At 43.1% G+C, this 24910-nt stretch overlaps 1 protein-coding gene across 4 annotated transcripts in view; it reads right to left on the minus strand.

Annotated features, from left to right (window-relative positions):
• Window positions 1–24910, minus strand: part of LOC126213592 (uncharacterized) — a 313729-nt gene that overhangs the window by 68713 nt on the left and 220106 nt on the right. For all 4 annotated transcript variants that reach the window (XM_049941451.1, XM_049941452.1, XM_049941450.1 and 1 more), the window contains 3 exons: window positions 20630–20804; window positions 12820–13041; window positions 2376–2542 (listed from right to left, as the gene is read on the minus strand). In XM_049941451.1, coding sequence (XP_049797408.1) covers window positions 2376–2542; window positions 12820–13041; window positions 20630–20804 — 564 coding nt within the window. The remainder of the gene's footprint in view (window positions 1–2375; window positions 2543–12819; window positions 13042–20629; window positions 20805–24910) is intronic.

The following is a 24910-nucleotide window of genomic DNA, read 5'->3' on the forward strand; positions in this document are numbered from 1 at the left end:
CAGCTGAGTAATAACAGTGTCAGTTTAGAAGCGAGGGGATCTTGCACACTGCGCAGTACACTGCACCTGGCACATCACCCCACATTAATTTAACTTTCTCAAAGAGAGTTTATGTAGCCCACAATTTATATTACTGTCTATCACAAGAACTATCCAATACGCCTGAACAGTTAAAAGTGGCTCTTGCTTAAATACTGAATTTAATCAGATTTTCACATATTGCATACATGTTCTGCTTAAGCAGATCTACAAATCTTAACTAAAATTTAAACAATGGAAAGACCATGTTGGAATACCAACATTATTACGAAAAGGGATAGTTTGCTACTCACTGTAAAGATGACATGTTGAGTTCCAGGCAAGCACAAAGAAAAGACTGTTGTGCACTGAGCTTTTTGTTGTGCCAACTCAACATGTCGCCTTTATGATGAGTATCCCTCTATCCTTTTCATGATATTGTTAACTAAAATTTATGATCAGAAGCAACACACTATATCAACCAGTGCAGCGATTTCTCTTGCCTTCCTGACTTCAGTAGCTCACTGTAGTCACACTGAAGTTCTCCACTTTAATGGCAACCCTTTTATTTACATTACAGACTACGCTTGTGAAATTTAATTTTTTCCAATAAATGTTGATGATGTTAATATTAACAGGAATTATGGTTCTGAGCATTGCACAGAGCCACAAAATGGAACTATTCTAATTATTTAAAATAAAAAAGATAATATTGCTACACTAACATAAATACAAAAATGTAATCATCATTGGGTAATTTGCACCTAGCATTGTAAGCACTAAGTCTTCATTAGACACGGTAGTCAAAAAATATTTTATTTTTTATTCTGTGTTCAGAGCAAGCTCGTACCAACCCTAGGGTCCAGCACTCTAGCTCATATAGTTCATTCACAGTGCTATGACAAACCACAACACACTTTCGCTGTCTACCGCGAAATGAAATGATCGTACGGCATCATTGGCCGGGATGTCCCAGTCAGCTTCGGCCGTCAAATGCGAGTCTTATTTCATTTGGCACCACAATGGGCGGCCTGCAGCCAATGACGGGGATGAAATGATGATGTGGACAACATGACACCCAGTCCACGGGAGGAGAAAATCTCCCACCTGACCGTTATTCGAACCCGGGCCCAGGCATGGGAAGCAAGCACATTACCACCCAGCTGAGGCAAGCACATTACCACCCAGCTAAGCAGGTGGACTGTCTAACGCGGGGATTACCTCACAGTTGATATCGTCAGTGAAGCACTGACCATCGTCTGTATAACGACGGCCTTACAATAACTCGATGAGCCAGTAATGAGCGTGCTTTAGTTAACATCATTACCAACACCAGCAGCCAAGCAGTCACTCACTAACAAGCTACTTATATGCTGCAGTCCAATCACTAGAGCACCGACCGAGTGGCTGAAGTAATTGGACAACTGTTGCACACTGCCCTACTGAGGTAACAGTGTATGTGGTTTGAGGTTTTCGGGCACTAAACAGCACGGTCATCAGCGCCCAAACGCATAGAAACAGGAACACACGCGGTGAAGGGACGAAGACAGACAGCGAACTAGGAGAAAGGCTAAAAGACACAGACCTGACGCAGTTCCAAATCCTCACATACAGAGGCAAAACAAGAGGAGAAGAAACACACTAAAAAAGGAAAGGAAAAGAGAACAGAAATCGAAGTGAATCAAGTAGGAAATCGTGCTGAGGTAACAGCCGGATACACCACCAGTTCAGCATCTGACAGACAGCCATCGCCAGCCACCCCCGCGCTACCCAGTACTAATGTCAGAGTCTAGTTGTAATGCCACAAACGTCAGCCACCACTGCCGTCACCAAATCTGTCTTACACACATCTCACACAGCATCGCTTCGGCCAGAGCCGACTGTACCACAACTGGGGTACCACAACATAGCCTCAGTGCACACGAGCCGGAAGTCGACTTCCGATCACACTCGCGGGATGCCGACACCTAAGTGTCTCCGGCAAGTGTACCTGAGATCGTGCGGTTAATAAGCACACTGACCCAGCTGTCTGTGTCTCACCAGCCACTTCTCGTATTCGACAGCTGTTGTTTGAACCTAAAACACCCGGGTCCAGCAGCCACCCCAACCTGACACCAGAAAAACAGATCTCGACACCTCCGGTAGCAGTTATTACAGACCGGACCTCGACAACAGTGACGAATTATTTATGTATTAGTGCTGCTCCGTCACAAATGCACAGGGTAAAAATAAATAAATAAAGGAGCTTCACAAGGGTAACGAAAGGGGAAAGGAGGGAAGAAGTGGTCTCCGGCAGTTGGCAACATGCGCAGGCACACAGAGAGAGAAATCTGCAGTCACAAGTAAGCCGTACTCACCAAATGTCCAGTAGTCTGTCCTGTTGTCATCCTCCTGTGACAGCCTCTTGAAACACGCCTCACTGGCCAGGATGCTCTTAATGAGCATCTGGCACTGCCACCTGTAGTTCTTGTAGTACGGGCAGTGCCTTATGCAGTACGCGTAGATCACCGATAACGGTACGTGCCTGTAAAATCCGAAGTTGAATAAATTTTTTCACAGACACAGTCCCTTTGACTGTTCAGAGATGTCACTAAACCTGCCCAAAGATATAAACAACCGTGCACGAGCAACACCTGTTAGATTAAGGGGGTCCAACAGCTGATCGGTTCCAGTCATTCCATCAGGAAGGAGGTACAAGGGTCGTGTTGTCTGTAGTTAACCACGCCTAGACGGTCAATACTTCAGTTCGATCGTGTCCACATTGTTACTTTGTGCCAGGGAGAGCTCTCGACAAGGGAAGTGTCCGGGCGTCTCGGAGTGAACCAAAGCGATGTTGCTCGGACGTGTAAGGCATACAAAGGGACAGGAACTGTCGATGGCGTGCCTCACTCAGGCTGCTCGAGGGCTACTACTGCAGTGGGTGACCGCTACCTACGGATTACGGCTCGGAGGAACCCTGACAGCAACGCCACCGTGATGAATAATGCTTTTTGTGCAGCCACAGGATGTTGTGTTACAACTCAAACTGTGTGCAATAGGCTGGATGATGCACAACTCCACTCCCAATGTCCATGGCGAGGTCCATCTTTGCAACCACGACACCGTGCAGTGCAGTGCAGTACAGATGGGCCCAACAACATGCTAAATAGACTGTTAAGTATTGGCATCACATTCTCTTCACCGACGAGTGCCGCATATGCCTTCGAGCAGACAATCGTCGAATATATGTTTGGAGGCAACCCAGTTAGGCTGAGCACCTCAGACACACTGTCCAGCTAGTGCAGCAGGTTGAAGGTTTCCTGCTGTTTTGGGGTGGCATTATGTGGGGCTGATGTACGCTGCAGTCGGTCACAGAAGGCGCCGTAACGGCTGTACAATATGTGAATGCCATCCTCCGACAGTTAGCGCAACCGTATCGGCAGCATATTGGTGAGGCATTGGTCTTCGTGGACGACAATTCGCGCCCCCACCGTGTACACCTTGTGAATGACTTCCTTCAGGATAATGACATCCGTTGACTAGAGTGGCTAGCAAGTTCTCCAGAAATGAACTCTATCAAACGTGCCTGGGATAGATGGAAAAAGGCTAATTATGGACGATATGACCCACCAACCACTCTGAGGGATCTATACAAAATCGCCATTGAGGAGTGGGACAATCTGGACCAAAAATGCCTTGATGAACTTGTGGATAGTATCCCACGACGAATACAGGAATGCACCAATGCAAGAGGATGTGCTACTGAGTACTAGAGGTACCGCTGTATACAGCAATCTGGACCACAGCTCTGAAAGTCTCACTGTATGGTGGCACAACATGCAATGTGTGATTTTAATGACCAATAAAAAGGGTGGAAACTACGTTTATGTTGATTTCTATTCCAATTTTCTGTACAGGTTCCAGAACTCTCGGAACAAAGGTGATGCAAAAGTTTTTTTTGATGTGTGTACTTGAAACACATTAATTTCACCAGCAATTAGCTAATTTCAAAATAACATGTTACAGAGCGTTAGATAACAAGAACTGGTTTTAAACATGTGACACGACAACAAAAAGTGGCCCTGATCCCTTCTCGTGCCATATACTTGAAAAAGGATTGGATCGCCATAGGAGAAAGCTCAGTGTGCAGCCTTGTTTATGCAGCCCAGGTCTGACACTCAAGCATAACAAACGTGTTTGACAAAGTACGGATGGGAGCCACCAACCCATGCAACTACTGGAGCTCGACAGACATCACTTATAGGTAGTGTTCCTCATAACAGGCTGGGTCGTCCACTTGTTTCAGACATCTATGTTGACAAGGACCAGCAGGCATTTGCAAGGGGTCCGACAAAAGAGGTTATAACGGGTGTCCGGAAAGTAAGGACGAATTTGAATTTTGCGTCATTTTGTCGTATGACAGTAGACAGCCACGGTTTTTTCCTGTTTGTTATCTGCGATCCTTCCCGTTAGTAGCCTGATAGCTTTTGTGTCACGAGCATTGTTGTTTGATGTTTATTTTCATCATGGAGTGGATGACAACTGAGCAACGTATCCAAGTGATAAAAAGTTATTACAAAAACAGTGAACAGTCCCTCAGCAACTGTTCGTGAATTGCGTGTGACACTCGGACGTGATGCCGCTCCTACCGATTCAGCAGTTTGGAAGTTGATCCAAAAGTCTGAGACCACAGGCTCTGTTTCAAATACACATCCCATGAAATACGAGGGCCGTTCAGAAAGTAACCTCCGGTTGATTTAAAAAAAATACACCAAGTTAAATAAAAATATTTTAATATATACATCTTACAACTACATCTTTGCACTATTTTTCTACATAGTCTCCATAGCGATTGAGGCACTTGTCGTATCTCTTCACAAGCTTTGAAATTCCTTCTGCATAAAAATCACCCGCTTGTGCCTGGAGCCAGCCTGTGACCGCATCTTTGAGCTCTTCGTCGTCAACAAACCGCTGTGACCCGAGCCATTTCTTCAAATGCATGAAGAGGTGATAATCACTTGGAGCCAGGTCTGGGCTGTAAGGTGGACGGTTGATAACGTCCCACTTGAAGGACTCAAGAAGGGCCGTTGTTCTGCGAGCAGAGTGAGGACAGGCGTTATCGTGCAAAAAAACGATACCGGAAGTCAGCATACCACGGCGTTTGTTCTGTATAGCCCGTCGTAACTTTTTTATTGTTTCACAGTACACGTCTTGATTAATGGTCGTACCACGTTCCATGAATTCAACCAACAACACCCCTTTGGCATCCCAAAACACCGTTGCCATCAGTTTTCTGGCAGAAAAATCTTGCGAGGCTTTTCTCGGTTTGGTAGGCGAATTTGAATGTGCCCACATCTTTGATTGTTCTTTTGTCTCAGGGTTCACGTACTTAATCCAGGTTTCGTCACCGGTCACAATTCTGTTTAACAATGGTTCTCCTTCGTCCTCATAACGTGACAGAAAGTCTAATGCAGAGGCCATTCTTTGAGTTTTGTGGTGGTCGGTAAGAATTTTGGGCACCCATCGTGCACAGAACTTACGGTAACCCAATCTTGCTGTCACTATCTCGTACAAGAGAGTCTTAGAAATCTGTGGAAAACCGGTAGACAACTCCGACATTGAGAAACATCGATTTTCACGAACTTTTGCATCAACTGTCTGAACTAGTTCGTCAGTCACCAATGATGGTCTACCACTCCTCTCTTCATCGTGAACGTTTTCTCGTCCACTTTTAAATAAACGTACCCATTCACGGACAACTCCTTCACTCATAACTCTCGGTCCGTACACGGCACAAAGCTCACGATGAATAGCTGCTGCAGAATATCCTTTGGCTGTAAAAAACCTTATGACAGCACGCACTTCACATTTGGCGGGGTTTTCTATTGCAGCACACATTTCAAACTGCCACAAAAACTAAACTAGCGCAGGTACGACGTTCACTCGACCACGGCTTGATGCCGACTGACCTGTTGAGTGCGTGAACGCACAGATGGCGTTGCTACTCCCCCCACAACCCGCACTGTGACCAATCGGAGGTTACTTTCTGAACCGCCCTCGTAATTACTCTGCTGAATGAAAAGTTTCCCCAAAAAATTATCTCTTTGCATGGCATCCAGGAATGACCTGTCGGATCATGCAAAGTTATGCCTTGTGACTCTTTTTGGTGGGGATATGTGATATCAAAAGTGTATGTGAACAAACCACAAACAATACACCAACTGAAGGACGAAATTAAAATGGTTATTAACAGCAGCTCACCAGACGTTTGTGAACATGTCATCGAGAACTTCAATGAATGCATTGCTCATTGCTGTGAGGCCTTGGGTGGTCATATAGAGGAAAAAATTTTTCACACATAATTGAGAGAACTTACTTAATGTGTTTGTAAAAAATATTAAATTTTCAATAAATTTTATAAGTTTTACAGCACTTTAATATTTGTCCCTACTAACCAGACATCCTTTATCTGTATGCCTACAAAGTGCAGCTGCTTTGGGTGGACTTTTGAGAAACATTCCTTTCTCCAATGATTTTACTTTTCATGTTTAACAGTGTGTGCGGGTGGGTGGGGGGGTTGGTGTTTTGTGTCGTAGAGTGTTGAATATGAATGCAATAGCAGTGTTAGAGTGGTTGAAAGCTTTAGTGACAGCTGATTTGACTTTTTGTTTCAATGTTCTGAGGAAGGTATCATGAATAAGTGAGAGAAAAGGAATTGGGTGGTATTATTAACACCTTTTCACTCACTTATCTATGAACCCCTCCACAGAACATTGAAACCAAAAGTCAAATCAGCTGTCACCAAAGCTTTCAACCACTCTAACACAGCTAATACGTCCATAGACATACACACATATAAACATCATGAAAAGAAGTTGGTTTTGAATATATACTTTGTAAGGTTGGCAACATGTAGATCAACAAAAAAAGAGGAGGAAACAAATAATGAAGCTACAATATTTACGTTGCTAAAATCACAGCGTTCAAACAAATAGCTATACTTAGTGGTAAAAGAATAACAACACACCACAAAAAAGCAGGAGAAACATGGTGAACAGTGTGAAAAACTTTGGAATACAAAATTGAGCTTATGTGTTGGAAATATAAGTGGTAGTGCAATCTCCAGACCAGATGAGAGGAAACGCATATCACAGCACACTTAACTAATTTACATAAAAAAAAAACACTAAGTGAACTGTTTGATAATATAAAAATAACAAATCTGTATCATTACAGATACCACTGAGAATGCCTTTCAGCAAGAAAAAGGTGAAACGCGTCTGGGAAAAATAAATGAAGTTGCAGCAAGAAAAGGCAGTTTTATTTACAAAACAAGTATTCCTGTACTTGCCACGCAAACATAGTATAGGTTTTGTAAGTTGTAAAAATACTTTACGGACACCACGATTGTTATATGCTTCTATTAGTCAGCATGTCATGAATGACAGTACAGTGTGGAGTTAATGAATATGGTGTTCCATTTTCCCACAGAATGTCATAATAACAAATATCCAAACTGTCGGGACCTAAATCTAGAACAACACAGTGCAACCCATATTTGGTTTTGTGGGATGGTACGACCACTACACCTGTATACTTGTTATACTGATTTCATTCCAGATACAAAATTTTACATATGTGGGTGTAAGACATTACACTATTCAATGAGAATACACATAGTGACTTCAGTTACACATGTTGTCCTGCATTACAACCACTGCACAAAAACAGTGACGCACTGTCAGAAGGAAATGCACACTACAGGCTTCCTGCAAACACATTTCTAGTGTGGTACGGTTATACCAGCATTTCACATTTGCAATGGATTATCTTGCACTTATGTTAACCTGTGGTCTAACAATGTTAATGAATTAAATATGTTACCTTGACAGCCGGCCGGAGTGGACGAGCGGTTCAAGGCACTACAGTCTGGAACCGCACGACCGCTACGGTCGCAGGTTCGAATCCTGCCTCGGGCATGGATGTGTGTGATGTCCTTAGGTTAGTTAGGTTTAAGTAGTTCTAAGTTCTAGGGGACTTATGACCACAGCAGTTGAGTCCCATAGTGCTCAGAGCCATTTGAACCATTTTTGTTACCTTGACAAACCCCCCCATGAACCATGGACCTTGCCGTTGGTGGGGAGGCTTGCGTGCCTCAGCGATACAGATGGCCGTACCATAGGTGCAACCACAACGGAGGGGTATCTGTTGAGAGGCCAGACAAACATGTGGTTCCTGAAGAGGGGCAGCAGCCTTTTCAGTAGTTGCAGGGGCAACAGTCTGGATGATTGACTGATATGGCCTTGTAACATTAACCAAAACGGCCTTGCTGTGCTGGTACTGCGAACGGCTGAAAGCAAGGGGAAACTACAGCCGTAATTTTTCCCGAGCACATGCAGCTTTACCGTATGATTAAATGATGATGGCGTTCTCTTGGGTAAAATATTCCGGAGGTAAAATAGTCCCCCATTCGGATCTCCGGGCGGGGACTACTCAAGAGGATGTCGTTATCAGGAGAAAGAAACCTGGCGTTCTACGGATCGGAGCGTGGAATGTCAGATCCCTTAATCGGGCAGGTAGGTTAGAAAATTTGAAAAGGGAAATGGATAGGTTAAAGTTAGATATAGTGGGAATTAGTGAAGTTCGGTGGCAGGAGGAACTAGACTTCTGGTCAGGTGACTACAGGGTTATAAACACAAAGTCAAATAGGGGTAATGCAGGAGTAGGCTTAATAATGAATAGGAAAATAGGGACGCGGGTAAGCTACTACAAACAGCATAGTGAACGCATTATTGTGGCCAAGATAGACACAAAGCCATTGCCTACTACAGTAGTACAAGTTTATATGCCAACTAGCTCTGCAGATGATGAAGAAATTGATGAAATGTATTACGAGATAAAAGTAATTATTCAGGTAGTGAAGGGAGACGAAAATTTAATAGTCATGGGTGACTGGAATTCGTCAGTAGGAAAAGGGAGAGAAGGAAACATAGTAGGTGAATATGGATTGGGGGGAAGAAATGAAAGAGGAAGCCGCCTTGTAGAATTTTGCACAGAGCATAACTTAATCATAGCTAACACTTGGTTCAAGAATCATAAAAGAAGGTTGTATACCTGGAAGAATCCTGGAGATACTAATAGGTATCAGATAGATTATATAATGGTAAGACAGAGATTTAGGAACCAGGTTTTAAATTGTAAGACATTTCCAGGGGCAGATGTGGATTCTGACCACAATCTATTGGTTATGAACTGCAGATTGAAACTGAAGAAACTGCACAAAGGTGGGAATTTAAGGAGATGGGACCTGGATAAACTGAAAGAACCAGAGGTTGTAGAGAGTTTCAGGAAGAGCATAAGGGAACAATTGTCAGGACTGGGGGAAAGAAATACAGTAGAAGAAGAATGGGTAGCTCTGAGGGATGAAGTAGTGAAGGTAACAGAGGATCAAGTAGGTAAAAGGACGAGGGCTAATAGAAATCCTTGGGTAACAGAAGAAATATTGAATTTAATTGATGAAAGGAGAACATATAAAAATGCAGTAAATGAAGCAGGCAAAAAGGAATACAAACGTCTCAATAATGAGATCGACAGGAAGTGCAAAACTGCTAAGCAGGGATGGCTAGAGGACAAATGTAAGGATGTAGAGGCTTGTCTCACTAGGGGTAAGATAGATACTGCCTACAGGAAAATTAAAGAGACCTTTGGAGAGAAGAGAACCACTTGTATGAATATCAAGAGCTCTCAGATGGCAACCCGGTTCTAAGCAAAGAAGGGAAGGCAGAAAGGTGGAAGGAGTATATAGAGGGTTTATACAAGGGCGATGTACTTGAGGACAATATTATGGAAATGGAAGAGGATGTAGATGTAGATGAAGATGAAATGGGAGATAAGATACTGCGTGAAGAGTTTGACAGAGCACTGAAAGACCTGAGTCGAAACAAGGCCCCGGGAGTAGACAACATTCCATTAGAACTACTGATGGCCTTGGGAGAGCCAGTCATGACAAAACTCTACCATCTGGTGAGCAAGATGTATGAGACAGGCGAAATACCCTCAGACTTCAAGAAGAATATAATAATTCCAATCCCAAAGAAAGCAGGTGCTGACAGATGTGAAAATTACCGAACAATCAGTTTAATAAGTCACGGATGCAAAATACTAACGCGAATTTTCTACAGACGAATGGAAAAACTGGTAGAAGCCGACCTCCGGGAAGATCAGTTTGGATTCCGTAGAAATATTGGAACACGTGAGGCAATACTGACTCTACGACTTATCTTAGAAGAAAGATTAAGGAAAGGCAAACATACGTTTCTAGCACTTGTAGACTTAGAGAAAGCTTTTGACAATGTTGATTGGAATACACTCTTTCAAATTCTGAAGGTGGCAGGGGTAAAATACAGGGAGTGAAAGACTATTTACAATTTGTACAGAAACGAGATGGCAGTTATAAGAGTCGAGGGACATGAAAGGGAAGCAGTGGTTGGGAAGGGAGTAAGACAGGGTTGTAGCCTTTCCCCGATGTTATTCAATCTGTATATTGAGCAAGCATTAAAGGAAACAAAAGAAAATTTGGAGTAGGTATTAAAATCCATGCAGAAGAAATAAAAACTTTGAGGTTCGCCGATGACATTGTAATTCTGTCAGAGACAGCAAAGGACTTGGAAGAGCAGTTGAACGGAATGGACAGTGTCTTGAAAGGAGGATATAAGATGAACATCAACAAAAGCAAAACGAGGATAATGGAATGTAGTCGAATTAAGTCGGGTGATACTGACGGAATCGGATTAGGAAATGAGAGACTTAAAGTAGTAAAGGACTTTTGCTATTTGGGGAGCAAAATAACTGATGATGGTCGAAGTAGAGAGGATATCAAACGTAGACTGGCAATGGCAAGGAAAGCGTTTCTGAAGAAGAGAAATTTGTTAACATCGAGTATAGATTTAAGTGTCAGGAAGTCGTTTCTGAAAGTATTTGTATGGAGTGTAGCCATGTATGGAAATGAAACATGGACGATAAATAGTTTGGACAAGAAGAGAATAGAAGCTGTCGAAATGTGGTGCTACAGAAGAATGCTGAAGATTAGATGGGTAGATCATATAACTAATTAGGAGGTATTGAATAGAATTGGGGAGAAGAGGAGTTTGTAGCACAACTTGACTAGAAGAAGGGATCGGTTGGTAGGACATGTTCTGAGGCATCAAGGGATCACCAATTTAGTATTGGAGGGCAGAGTGGAGGGTAAAAATCGTAGAGGAAGACCAAGAGATCAATACATTAAGCAGATTCAGAAGGATGTAGGTTGCAGTAGGTACTGGGAGATGAAGAAGCTTGCACAAGATAGAGTAGTATGGAGAGCTGCATGAAACCAGTCTCAGGACTGAAGACCACAACAACAACAACCAATGCAAAATAATTTAACATATTTAATTACCTGGCTGGAAAGGCCAATGCTTACCTTCCAACAGCCCACTCTTCCCCTTATGGGGATGGAGCTTTGCAGATGAAAACTTCCAACAGTGCTAGCACCTGGTAAGGATCTTCTTTCACCCTGACAACCATATCCTTTCAATTTCTGTCAACATAGCATCATTACACATGAAAAGCCTAATGATGCTTCTGAAGTTATCCAATTGGGCATCTACACATATTGCAAAAAGTAACAAGTCCTAACACACATCTGACAATTTTTCTTATTTTCCATGACAAGCTGCGCTCAGTTGGCTAGGAACTTTCCAATGCAGTGATCAGCGGCATCCGTATTGAGTGGTGGGATGGAGACAGTGCTTGTGTCATTCACCTTCGGACTGTCCGTCATTTCAGTAGTAGAGACACAGAGAATGACAGAGCACTACGAGCTCACATACAATACTTTTGTCACAAATGCTAAGTCTTTATGTCACAATATGGCAGACATTTCATTGCTGCCGAATGGCAATACGAACTGGCAATGGGTTACAGCCTATGACAGGAAACATTCTAGAGGGGTGCCACCAGACCCTGACAAAAAAGCAAGGGCATCTTAAAACATTACCTAAATAACGAAAAGTGTGAGGTCATCCACATGAGTGTTAAAAGGAACTCGTAAAACTTCAGTTAACACGATAAATCAGTCTAATCTAAAAGCCATAAATTCAACTAAATACCTAGGTATTGCAATTAAGAACAACTTAAATTGGAAAGAACACACAGAAAATGTTGTGGGGAAGGCTAACCAAAGGCTGTATTTTATTGGCAGGACACTTAGAAAATGTAATAATCTACTAAGGAGACTGCCTACACTACGCTTGTCCGTCTTCTTTTAGAATACTGCTGCGTGGTGTGGGATCCTTACCAGATAGGACTGACTGAGTACATCGAAAAAGTTCAAAGAAAGGCAGCACGTTTTGTATTATCGCGAAATATGGGAGAGAGTGTCACAGAAATGATGCAGGATTTGGTCTGGAAATCATTAAAAGGAAGGCGTTTTTCGTTGCGACGGAATCTTCTCACAAAATTCCAATCACCAACTTTCTCCTCCGAATGCGAAAATATTTTGTTGACACCGACCTACATAGAGAGAAACAATCACCACGATAAAATAAGGGAAATCAGAGCTCGTACAGAAAGATATAGGTGTTCATTCTTTCCGTGTGCTATACAAGATTGGAATAATAGAGAATTGTGAAGGTGGTTCGATGAACCCTCTGCCAGGCACTTAAATGTGATTTGCAGAGTATCCAAGTGGATGTAGATGTAGATGAAGATGAAGAGCAACCAATAATGGCAAAAACAATAATGTTTCACTACTGACACTAAACAAACAGAGCAGAGACCCACCTGTACGGGGACAGCATGATGGCCCGTGCAATGAGCGGTTTGAGGGGCGGTGCATGGCAGAGAAAATCTTCTGAGCCCCAATCCAACTCGTCCCTTGTTTCAGTTTTAAAGTCTGTAACGGACGTTGTCGAAATTGGACGTTGTGGCTTCCTCGGACCTACGCGACAGCTGTCTCCCGACGAACTGTGTGGAGTTTTCTTCCGAGTGGATGATGAGCTCTTGCTACAAGTTGAGGAAAAAACAAAATAAAGCTGTCAGCAAATTATATGTTAAGACAACACACAAGTTATTAGTGAAACATATTCTACTTCAGTTATGATACCTTTGTTTCACAGACAGAATCACATTGTACTCTGAAGTGACAAAAGTCATGGGATTTATTTTATTTATTTATTTACACAACATGTTACATAGGACCAAATTGAGGAGCAAATCTTCAAGATCATGGAATGTGTCAGTACATGAAATTATAACATAAAAGTAATAACAAATAAAAGTAATAACAGATAAAAATAAAATGTTTATGCACCCGAAAAAAGTCAAGCCATAAGTAAACACAATCAATAATATAACAACAATCAGCTTAATTTATCAAGGAACTTCCAGACAGAATGGAAGCAGTGACCCATGAGGAATCTCTTCAGTTTCGATTTGAAAGCGTGTGGATTACTGCTAAAATTTTTGAATTCTTGTGGTAGCTTACTGAAAATGGATGCAGCAGTATACTGCACACCTTTCTGCAGTCCAGGTGTGCAGAAAGGTATGCAAATGTAGGTTTGATTTCTGCCGAGTATTAACTGAGTGAAAGCTGTTATTCTTGGGAATAAGCTAATATAGTTAACAGAAAATTACCGTAAGGAATATACATACTGAGAGGCCAATGTCAAAATACCCAGACTCATGAACAGGGGTTGACAAGAGGTTCGTAAAACTACACCACTTATTGTACAAACCACCCGTTTCTTAGCGAAAAATATCCTTTAAGAATGGGAAGAGTTACCCCAAAATATAATACCATATGACATAAGGGAATGAAAATAAGCAAAGTAGACTAATTTTCGTGTCGAACGATCACTCACTCCAGATACTGTTCAAATAGTAAAAATGGCAGCATTGAGTCTTCGAACAACATCCTGAGCGTGGACTTTCCACGACAGTTTACTATCTACCTGAGCACCTAGAAATTTGAACTGTTCAATTTCACTAATCATATGCCCATTCTGTGAAATTAAAACGCCAGGTTTTCTTGAATTGTGTGTTAGAAACTGTAAAAACTAAGCCTTACTGTGTTTATTTTCTACAAGCCATGAACTTACTACAGAAGAATGCTGAAGACAAGGTGGGTAGATCACGTAACTAATGAGGAGGTATTGAATAGGATTGGGGAGAAGAGAAGTTTGTAGCACAACTTGACTAGAAGAAGGGATCGGTTGGTAGGACATGTTTTGAGGCATCAAGGGATCACAAATTTAGCATTGGAGGGCAGTGTGGAGGGTAAAAATCGTAGAGGTAGACCAAGAGATGAATACACTAAGCAGATTCAGAAGGATGTAGGCTGCAGTAGGTACTGGGAGATGAAGAAGATTGCACAGGATAGAGTAGCATGGAGAGCTGCATGAAACCAGTCTCAGGACTGAAGACCACAACAACAACAACAACAACATGAACTTACGTCATGAATTGCCCTGTTTGAAACAGAACCAGTGTTGTTGCACACAATATCCTTTACTACCAAGCTAATGTCATCAGCGGACAGAAATATTTTAGAGTTACTCGTAATACTAGAGGGCATATCATATCATTTATATAAATAAGGAACAGGAGTGGCCCCAACATTGATCCCTGGGGCACCCCCCACTTGACTGTACCCCACTTATAACCCACATCACAGCCATTCTCAGCATTGGGAATAAAGACCTTTTGCTGTCTGTTGCTAAAGTAAGAGGTGAACCAATTGTGAGCTACTCCCCGTATTCTGTAATGGTCCACCTCCTCGAGTAATATTTCGTGATCAACACAATCAAACGCCTTAGTTAAATAAAATTTGTATATTGAGCAAGCAATAAAGGGAACAAAAGAAAAATTCGGAGTAGGAATTAAAACCCATGGAGAAGAAATAAAAACTCTGAGGTTAGCCGATGACATTGTAATTCTATCAGAGACAGCAAAGGACCCGGAAGAGCAGCTGAACGTAATGGACAGTGTCTTGAAAGGAGGATATAAGATGAACATCAACAGAAGAAAAACGAGGATAACGGAATGTAGTTGAATTAAATTGGGTGATGCTGCGTTCATAAAACTTTGTCAGCATGACCAGGAAGGATTCAGGATTCACACTCATAGCAGTGGAAGTTCAAAAACACGAAAAAAATAATATTTTGGAAATGTGAAATTTCATGGTTTTTTTTTTTTTTTTTTTTTTTTTTTTTTTTTTTTTTTTTCCATTGGCTGAATTGTTGCTATAGGTACACTTTTCTTCATAAGTAAGAGAGATTCTTCGATGAATTTTGCACAGCTTACAAACCATACTTACAGGTGTATGAAACTCTAGAATTTATTTAATCTATGGAAAAATGAATGGGCTGTTACGTTTTAAACTTTGTGTTTAGAGAAAACTCAAATTTTATATTTAATTATCTCAATTTTTACCACAGTTTTTAACAGATTTGGGAAATTCTAGAGTTTCATACACCTGTAAGTATGGTTTGTATGCTGTGCAAAATTCATTGAAGAATCTCTTATGAAGAAAAGTGTACCTACAGCAACAAATTCAGGCAATACCAAGTGAAAAAATGATGAAATTTCACATGTAGAAAAAAAAAAGTTTTGTTATGTTTTTGAACTTCCTCTGTTATGAGTGTGAATCCTGAATCCTTCCTGGTCATGCTGACAAAGTTTTATGAATTTATTTATAAAAGTATAGACAGTGTAAATTAAAATGTCCTGTGGTGCCTCTCCTGCTCCAAGTGGGCCCGTTTCACGCCCTACCCCCCTTGACAGCAAATTTTGCTGCACTGTCCTAAAGGATACATTTGTCGTGCATCCCACATTGATTTCTGTGGTTATTTCACACATTGCTGCTTATGTGTTAGCACTGAGAACTCTATGCAAACGCTGCTGCTCTCGGTCATTAAACGAAAGCTGTCAGAAACTGCGTTGTCGGTGTGAGAGTTAATGCCTGACTTTGGTATTCTTGGCACACTCGACACTGTGGATCTCGAAATACTGAATACTCCAATGATTTCTGAAATCTAATATCCCGTGCGTCTAGCTCCGACTACCATTCCAGATTCAAAGTCTGTTAATTCCCGTCGTGTGGCCCTAATCGTGTGGAAAATCTTTTCAGATGACTCACCTGAGTATAAATGATAGAGCCACCAATGCACTTTCCCTTTATACCTCATGTATGCAATACTACCACCACCTGTATATGTGTACGAGGGGGGACCCAAAAGAAACCGGATTGTTGTCATAAAAAATTTATTGATGAACCTTTTTAAAAAATTATGTCAGTCACCTCCAAAATACTCTCGATTACATGTGATGCACTTGTCAAGTTTCTTTTCCCACTGTTAGAAGCATGTTTGGAAATCTTCAAGTTTGATGTTGTCCAGTGCCCTTTGCAAAGCTGTTTTTACCACCTCCACATCATCATAACGCTCCCCTTCTAGTGGTTTTTTTTTTTCTCCATTTGTGGAAATAGGAAAAAGTCGCACAGGGCTAGGTCCGGCGAATACGGAGTGTGGGGAATGACAGACCACCTCTGAGATGCCAAATAGTGGGTCACTCGTAAGGCCGTGTGTGCTGGAGCATTGTCGTGATGCAGGAACCGGTCACCTGATCGCCAAAGTTCCGGGTGCTTCCTCCTCACATCCTCTCGCAGACGCCTTAAAACATCCAAGTAAAAGTGCTGGTTCACAGTCTGGCCAGGGGGTACGAATTCCCGATGCACAATTCCACGAACATCAAAAGAGACAATGGTCGTCGTCTTCATATTTGACCTCACTTGCCTTGCTTATTTTGGTCTGGGAGAGTTGGGAGTCCTCCACTGGCTTGACGCTTGCTCGGTTTCTGGGTCATACCAGTAACACCAACTCTCATGCCCCGTAATGACTTTGTTCAAGAAGTTTGCATCACGTGGAATCTCTGTTTTCAAGTCCTGACACACATTAATGCAGACGGTTTTTTGCTCCTGTGTGAGAAGGTGCGGAACAAATTTAGCAGCAACACGTCTCGTGTGCAAATCCTCACTCAAAATCCGCTGAAACGAGCTCCACTGAATCCAGTCTCTCCTGAAATTTGGTCAATCATTTGGCGACGATCCTTGTTGATCTTTTGACGGACCTTTCCAATGTTGTCCTCATTTCGCGATGTTGAAGGGTGTCCATAACGAGCTTGGTCTTCAACACACATCTCATCACCTTTAAAGCACCCAAACCACTCGAAAACTTGTGTGCGGCTTATACCTTCCTCCTGGAAAGCTTCCTGAAGCATTTGGTGTGTCTCCGTTGCAGTTTTTTTTAAGCAGGGAACAAAAATTTAACGTTGCCATAACGACTTCGCAGAGGTAACCCGCCAACAGTCAGAGAAACACAATACCACACTTGCACGTTCAGCTCTTCACTGACGCCGTCTGCACAGCTGTTTCATGAAGGTCTCTACTAACACCATCTAGCGTGAGAACCCTGCACTACGTCTACGAGTGGCAGTGCCCTCGGAGTCCGGTTTCTTTTGGGTCCCCCCCCCCTCGTTTATCACTACCCCCCGAGTTTGTTGCCTCAGCGCAAATGTACCTCCTCGACATGGAAATGCCACCACTACCAACTCGCGTACCCTCGATCACCCTTTCAAATGATGCATGCACTGATGAACAAAACATTACGACCCTCTGTTTAAGTGTGGTGGATCCACCTCTGGAACACAATACAGCAGCAATTACGCATTGTATGGACTCGTCATGTGCTTGTCTGATTTACGGAGCTACATGGCAGCAGATGCTTATGGTAACAAATTGCAGGCCAGTTTGTGGATGCAGAGCTGGTGCCCAATAGCAGTCACAGGCGCATTTAGTAGCCCAGACGTTAATGCGAATTTACTATCGCACTTCTCGAACTACTGTAGCACTATCCCGGCCTCGTGAAAGACTGGAAGGTGTCGTCGGTGGGGAAGAAGTCGAGTGCGAAGGGGTGCAGTTGTTCCACAATAAGATTTACGCAGTGCAGTTGGTATTCCGTAGCATTTCATTGTGTATATCATGTTGCACTCTTAGAAAAACTCACATTTTATGGAATTGATGGGTTTACGCACAGCTGGTTTGATCAGACTTAAACAGAATGCTGAAAGTTGTGCTTAATAATTCAAACAATTTTGGAAGGGTAGAAAATTTTAGTGACTGGGGAGAAATCAGAAAGATACTCCCATGTGGTCCAATTTTGGGTGCAGTCCCATTCCTTATGCATAGTACAGAGAAACAATTTGACCAAAAGTGTAGGCAGAATGACATCATCCAACGAATGTATTTTGAGTATATGAACAAAGAGAGACAGTTGCATACTTACGGTAGAGTCCACACAGGATGGGCAATATGAGGGCAGCTCATAGAATTTACCAGAAATGTTATCCACATCACAGGTACCTCAGAAAAATATTTTTGTGTTCACTGACAGACGTATGTGAGAGGTAGGATGTTTGTGGGCTAATAAGCAACATACAGGCAGAAGACACCCTGTTTTACAGACAAGTTTGACAAAGATGTGTTACGTTGCTCACAGTCAGATCGTAAGGACAGGTACCAGTCAAATTGCTCGTGAACTTAGAATGAAAACCTGGAATTCCATTAGTAAGATTGGTCTGAATCCTTTTCAGCAGCTAATGTACAAGCTGTGGGTCCAGACGACTTTTGTAGCATCTGGAATTTGCTGACTGGTTCCTACAACAATTGGCATGACAGTTGCATTTCCACAAACATGTGCTGCTTACAGCAAAGGTTGCTTTATCCATGAAGGCATTTTCAATTCACACAACACTCACAGCTGGGCACTACAGAATCTTCATGCAATATATATCCACAAACAAGAGGGATTTGCTGTAAATATGTGGGTGGGAATTGTAAATGACTCACTCAGTGGTCCCTACATGTTTCCTCACTGGAGAAGGTATCACTTGGAGTAATACAGACCTTTTAATTCCAACATCATGTTGCAACCTCACATTTTGCACATGCTGACCAAGATTGTTTAGACAGAACATTTGTTAACAGGCAGATTGGACGTGGTGGACCAACTCGTCGGACTATACATTGCCAGACTTGACAACAGTGGATTTTTTCCTCTGAGGTACCACAAAAGACAGCGTGTATGTAACACCAGGTGAGGATAACAGGGCTTTGTGGCTCATATTATGGCAGCAGCACCAGTGATTCACATCACTCCCGGTGTATTTCAAAAAACACACCAATCCGTGCATCACTGCTATTACCTATGCCAGCGTGAAAAACAGTGGTCAGTTTGAACATTTCTTACAACGTGCTCTTGTTAATGAAGTGGTGGCAAGTCTGTGTACAAAAGGACATTTATTCTTCATTGACTATGACCTTTTAGTGCATGTTGCAATATGAAATATGGACATGCGATTATCTTCATTGCTAAGGAAGTGCTGTATGGTACTTGTATGTGATGCTTGAAGTTTTCATTGTTGTTACTGTGATGATTAGTTAGTCAAAACACTTTGTTTAAGAATACATTTTCTGTGAATTATCTTTCATTTTGAATAAAGGCATCCATATGACAGATTTCAATTACATTCATGTGGTGCTGAAAATATACGAATGTTACCTCTAATTCCTACACCAAAATTCCTTCATTTGATGCTGTCTTTCTGCGCTACACTAATTCAAAATTATTATGCAATTTTCATACTGCAAATTTGGCTATTTTCTATTTGGGATGGAAATGACAAAAGCCAGGAAGCATTTTGATGTCCCTGTCTCCGAAGTTTTCAGATGAGGCAAAGTTCCAAAAGGTAATTTAGTTAATAAATTAAATGTTTACACTCAGAGGACTGTTTACATGTAATATGAATTTTGCCTGCTTCAAAAACTTATGTTTCCTCAGTAACCGTGTAGTTTGTTGGTGGGGGGGGGGGGGGGGTAAGCTTACATTAAAGACAATTTTTGATAAGCTGTAAAATCCATATTATATTTCTTGTATATAGAACATATAGGGTACCTAGAGATGCGAGTGGGCATCACGTGCGGAAGCCACGAAAAGAAGTTTACAAGAGTGGACCACTGCACGAGGCAGGAGGGGAACGACGGAGGATCTCAGAGATACGTAACACGGGTACGAGAGTAAGTTGGTTGGTTGGTTGGTTTTGGGGAAGGAGACCAGACAGCGTGGTCATCGGTCTCATCGGATTAGGGAAGGATGGGGAAGGAAGTCGGCCGTGCCCTTTCAGAGGAACCATCCCGGCATTTGCCTGGAGTGAACGAGAGTAAGTGAGGGTATTCGGACAGTAGGGTGAGTGAATGAGAGGGGAGGGGACAGGGAAGCAAGCTTTGCACGTAAGAAGGGAACATACAGCTTCAGTGTTGTATCTGTGTATCAGAGGTAATTAGGGAAGGCAGAGAAGAGAACAAAAACACAAAGTCCAAACAAAGAACCTTAGGCTAAGAAAGTCTGTAAAATATCACCTCACCAGTTTGTTAGAAACTGACTGGTTTGACATGCAATGTTATTAGCTTTTGACTGTTAGGAAGTAGGAAGCATTTTTCCTTCAGAGTTGACAGGCAAATTAAGAAAACATGCAGTACCTCGTTTTGTAACGGATAGAGGGCTCGCAGAGTCGGCCCTGGGCGAACTGCGGCGGCCGCTCGCGAGGCAGCGTCTGGGTGTAGTGGCGCTGCAGTCGGTTCACCAGCTGCCACTTGCAGCAGTACTGGTTGGGCGAGCTGAAGTTCTCCCGCAGTGTGTCCGCGAACGAAGGCACTGTGCCGTTCAAAATGAAAACAGGTCGAATCAGAACTTTACAGCTCCGAACAGAGTCGATACGAGCGGTAGTCAAGAGTTTTCATCGTCGGATAAAAAGATAAGGCCACATAATTAATTTTTCGTGCATTTGACGGCACACGTCTGCAGTCCCGGACAATGGAATAGCCGCGGCACAGTACTGTGGCACACGGCGAGAGGATCCAAAACGACACGGTGTTGCCTGTCGGTAAAGCGGAGTATCGTGCATTATCCGCCATCAGCAACAAGAGAGGAGTTACAGTAATGTCAGGTTAATACAGGGGGCTAAACAAGTCGTGTGAATACTGCTCCTCGAGATCTCTGCTGCGGCCTCGCTTTAGTTCGGTTGGCTTTCCAAACAGATGCGAATAGTTGCAGACCCATCTGGACGCAACTTTCCTCGATGTTGACCTCCATCTGTCCAATGGCCAGCTTCTAGTTGCAGACCCATCTGGATGCAACTTTCCTCGATGTTGACCTCCATCTGTCCAATGGCCAGCTTCACGCATCCGTCCACATCAAACCCAATAACAAGCAACAGTACCTCCATTATGGCAGCTGCCATCCATTCCATAACAAACAGTCCCTTCCCTACAGCCTAGGTCTTTGTGGCAAACGAATCTGCTCCAGTCCTGAATCCCTTAACCATTACACCAACAACCTGAAAACAAACTCAGAACCTCCCACAGAAGAACCCCAAAGGTGCCCCACTTGTGACAGGACACTTTCCGGGACTGGATCAGACTGTGAATGTGGCTCTCCAGCAGGGATACGACTTCCTCAAATCCTGCCCTGAAATGAGATCCAGCCTTCACGAAATCCTCCCCACTCCACCAACAGTGTCTTTCCGCCGTCCACCTAACCTTCGTAACCTCCCGGTTCATCCCTATGAAATCCCCAAACCACCTTCCCTACCCTCCAGCTCCTACCCTTGTAACCGCCCCCGGTGTAAAACCAGTCCCACGTAACCTCCCACCACCACCTCCTCCAGTCCTGCAACCCAGAAGGTGTACACGATCAAAGGCAGAGCCACGTGTGAAAGCACCCACGTGATTTAACAACTGACCTGCCTACACTGTGATGCATTCTATGTGGGAATGACCAGCAACAAACTGTCCATTCGCATGAATGGACACAGGCAGACGGTGTTTGTTGGTAATGAGGATCACCCTGTGGCTAAACATACCTCGGTGCACGGCCAGCACATCTTGGCACAGTGTTACACCATCCGGGTTATCTGGATACTTCCCACTAACACCAACCTATCAGAACTCTGGAGATGTGAACTTGCCCTTCAATATATCCTCTCTTTCTGTTATCCACCAGGCCTCAACCTCCACTAATTGCCGCCACTCATACCTCACCTGTCATTCGACAACATCTTTGCCTCTGTACTTCCGCCTCGACTGACATCTCTGCCCAAACTCTTTGCCTTTACTTATGTCTGCTTGTGTCAGTGTATATATATGTGTGTGTGTGTGTGTGTGTGTGTGTGTGTGTGTGTGTGTGTGCGCGCGCGCGCGCGCGCGCGCGCGCGTTCATGTATACCTGTCCCTTTGTCCCCTTAAGGTAAGTCTTTCCGCTCCCGGGATTGGAATGACTCCTTACCCTCTCCCTTAAAACCCACATCCTCTTGTCTTTCCCTCTCCTTCCCTCTTTCCTGATGAAGTAACCGTGGGTTGCGAAAGCTTGAAATTTGTGTGTGATATATACATATATATATAGAGGGAAACATTCCACGTAGGAAAAATATATCTAAAAACAAAGATGATGTGACTTACGGAACAAAAGCGCTGGCAGGTCGATAGACACACAAACAAACACAAACACACACACAAAATTCAAGCTTTCGCAACAAACTGTTGCCTCATCAGGAAAGAGGGAAGGAGAGGGAAAGACGAAAGGATGTGGGTTTTAAAGGAGAGGATAAGGAGTCATTCCAATCCCAGGAGCGGAAAGACTTACCTTAGGGGGAAAAAAGGACGGGTATACACTCGCACACACACACATATCCATCCACACATATACAGACACAAGCAGACATATTTAAAGACAAAGATGACAAGGATGACTTATTCAAGAGGGCTTCACACATTTGGGTGGGTCAGTAATGCGTTGATCCACCTCTCGTCCCTATGCAAGCCCAGTTATTTGGCTCGGCACTGATCGACAGAACAGTTGGATGTCCTCCTGAAGGATACTGTGCCGAATTCCATCCAATTGGTTCATCAGATCATCAAAATCCCAAGCTTGTCGGTGGGCCCTGCCCGTAATGCTCCTAACGTTCTCAATTGGAGAGAATTTGGCAACCCTTTTGGTCACGGTAGGGGTTAATTTGCTGAAACGTAAGTCTGTGATGACTTGCCCTGAGGGACAACAAAATGGGGCGTAGAATACAGCTGACGTACCACTGCACACGGCGAGTGTTTTTGCTACTCGTTTTCGTGCTCGACAAACCCTACCTCGACCAGTGAGGTTGCCGACCTCTCCCCACGTGAGAACGTTCGGAGCACTATGGGGACGGCCCTCCAAGCAGCTGGGGACTCGAACGATGTAATGTACCAATTACCCAATTTGGCACGGTATCCCTCAGGAGGTCATCCGACAGGTCTATCAATCAATGTCAAGCCAAATAATTGTTTGCATAAGGGCCAGAGATGGACCAGCGCATTACTAACTTGGTCAATTTGTGAAATCCTTTTGTTTCGAATAAATCATCAAATTTTTCTGAAATTGTAATCATTATATGCATTCGTACATCACATCTACTGATTTCTGTCCTATTCAGATAATTCCTTCATGGTACATCTTTTTTGTCTTAGAGGGTATTATAAGCTACCATTTATAAATGATCTGCTTCATTCACCATTATAAAAGTAAATATACAATGTAAATGTTGTTATAATACAAGGTGGTTAAGGAAATTGGCTATGTCATTTAGTAGCTTAAATAGATCAGAACAATTTCCAGTTCTACATAGGGAGATAGTATGCCCCTGAGTTCTCCATCATTCATATGAGGGGTCTTCAATATTTAAGTTCACATGTCATACCACTATTGTAAGAAGAGAGTAAATGTTCCAGATTTCCTACAAAGACAGCTCTGCTATGATACAAATAACAGATGCATCACAGTCTGAGAGCACAATCTGGAAATGTAAACTTCAGTCAAAGAACACTACTGGCCATTAAAATTGCTACACCATGAAGATGACATGCTACAGACGCGAAATTTAACCAACAGGAAGAAGGTGCTGTGAGATGGAAATGCTTAGATTTTCAGAGCATTCACACAATGTTGGCGCCGGCGGCGACACCTACAACGTGCTGACATGACGAAAGTTTCCAACCGATTTCTCGTACACAAACAGCAGTTGACCAGCGTTGCCTGGTGAAACGTTGTTGTGATGCCTCGTGTAAGGAGGAGAAATGCGTACCATCACATTTCCGACTTTCATAAAGGTCGGATTGTACCCTATCGCGATTGTGGTTTATCGTATCCCGACATTGCTGCTTGTGTCGGTCGAGATCCAATGACTGTTAGCAGAATATGGAATCGGTGGGTTCAGGACGGTAATACGAACCGCCATGCTGTATCCCAATTGCCTCGTATCACTAGCAGTCAAGATGACATGCATCTTATCTGCATGGCTGTAGTGGGTTGTGCAGCCACGTCTCGATCCCCGAGTCAAAAGATGAGGACGTTTGCAAGACAACAACCATCTGCGCGAACAGTTCGACGACGTTTGCAGCAGCAAGGACTATGAACTCGGAGACCGTGGCTGCGGTTACCCTTGACACTGCATCACAGACAGGAGCGCCTGCAATGGTGTACTCGACGACGAACCTGGGTGCACAAATGGCAAAACGTCATTTTTTCGGATGAATCCAGGTTCTGTTTACAGAATCATGATGGTTGCATCCGTGATTGGCGACATCACAGTGAACGCACATTGGAAGCGTGTATTCGTCATCACCATACTGGCGTATCACCCAGCGTGATGGTATGGGGTGACATTGGTTACACGTCTCGGTCACCTCTTATTCGCATTCACGGCACTTTGAACAGTGGACGTTACATTTAAT

Source organism: Schistocerca nitens, chromosome 11 (genome assembly GCF_023898315.1).
Source record: "Schistocerca nitens isolate TAMUIC-IGC-003100 chromosome 11, iqSchNite1.1, whole genome shotgun sequence".
Classification (NCBI taxonomy): domain Eukaryota; kingdom Metazoa; phylum Arthropoda; class Insecta; order Orthoptera; family Acrididae; genus Schistocerca; species Schistocerca nitens.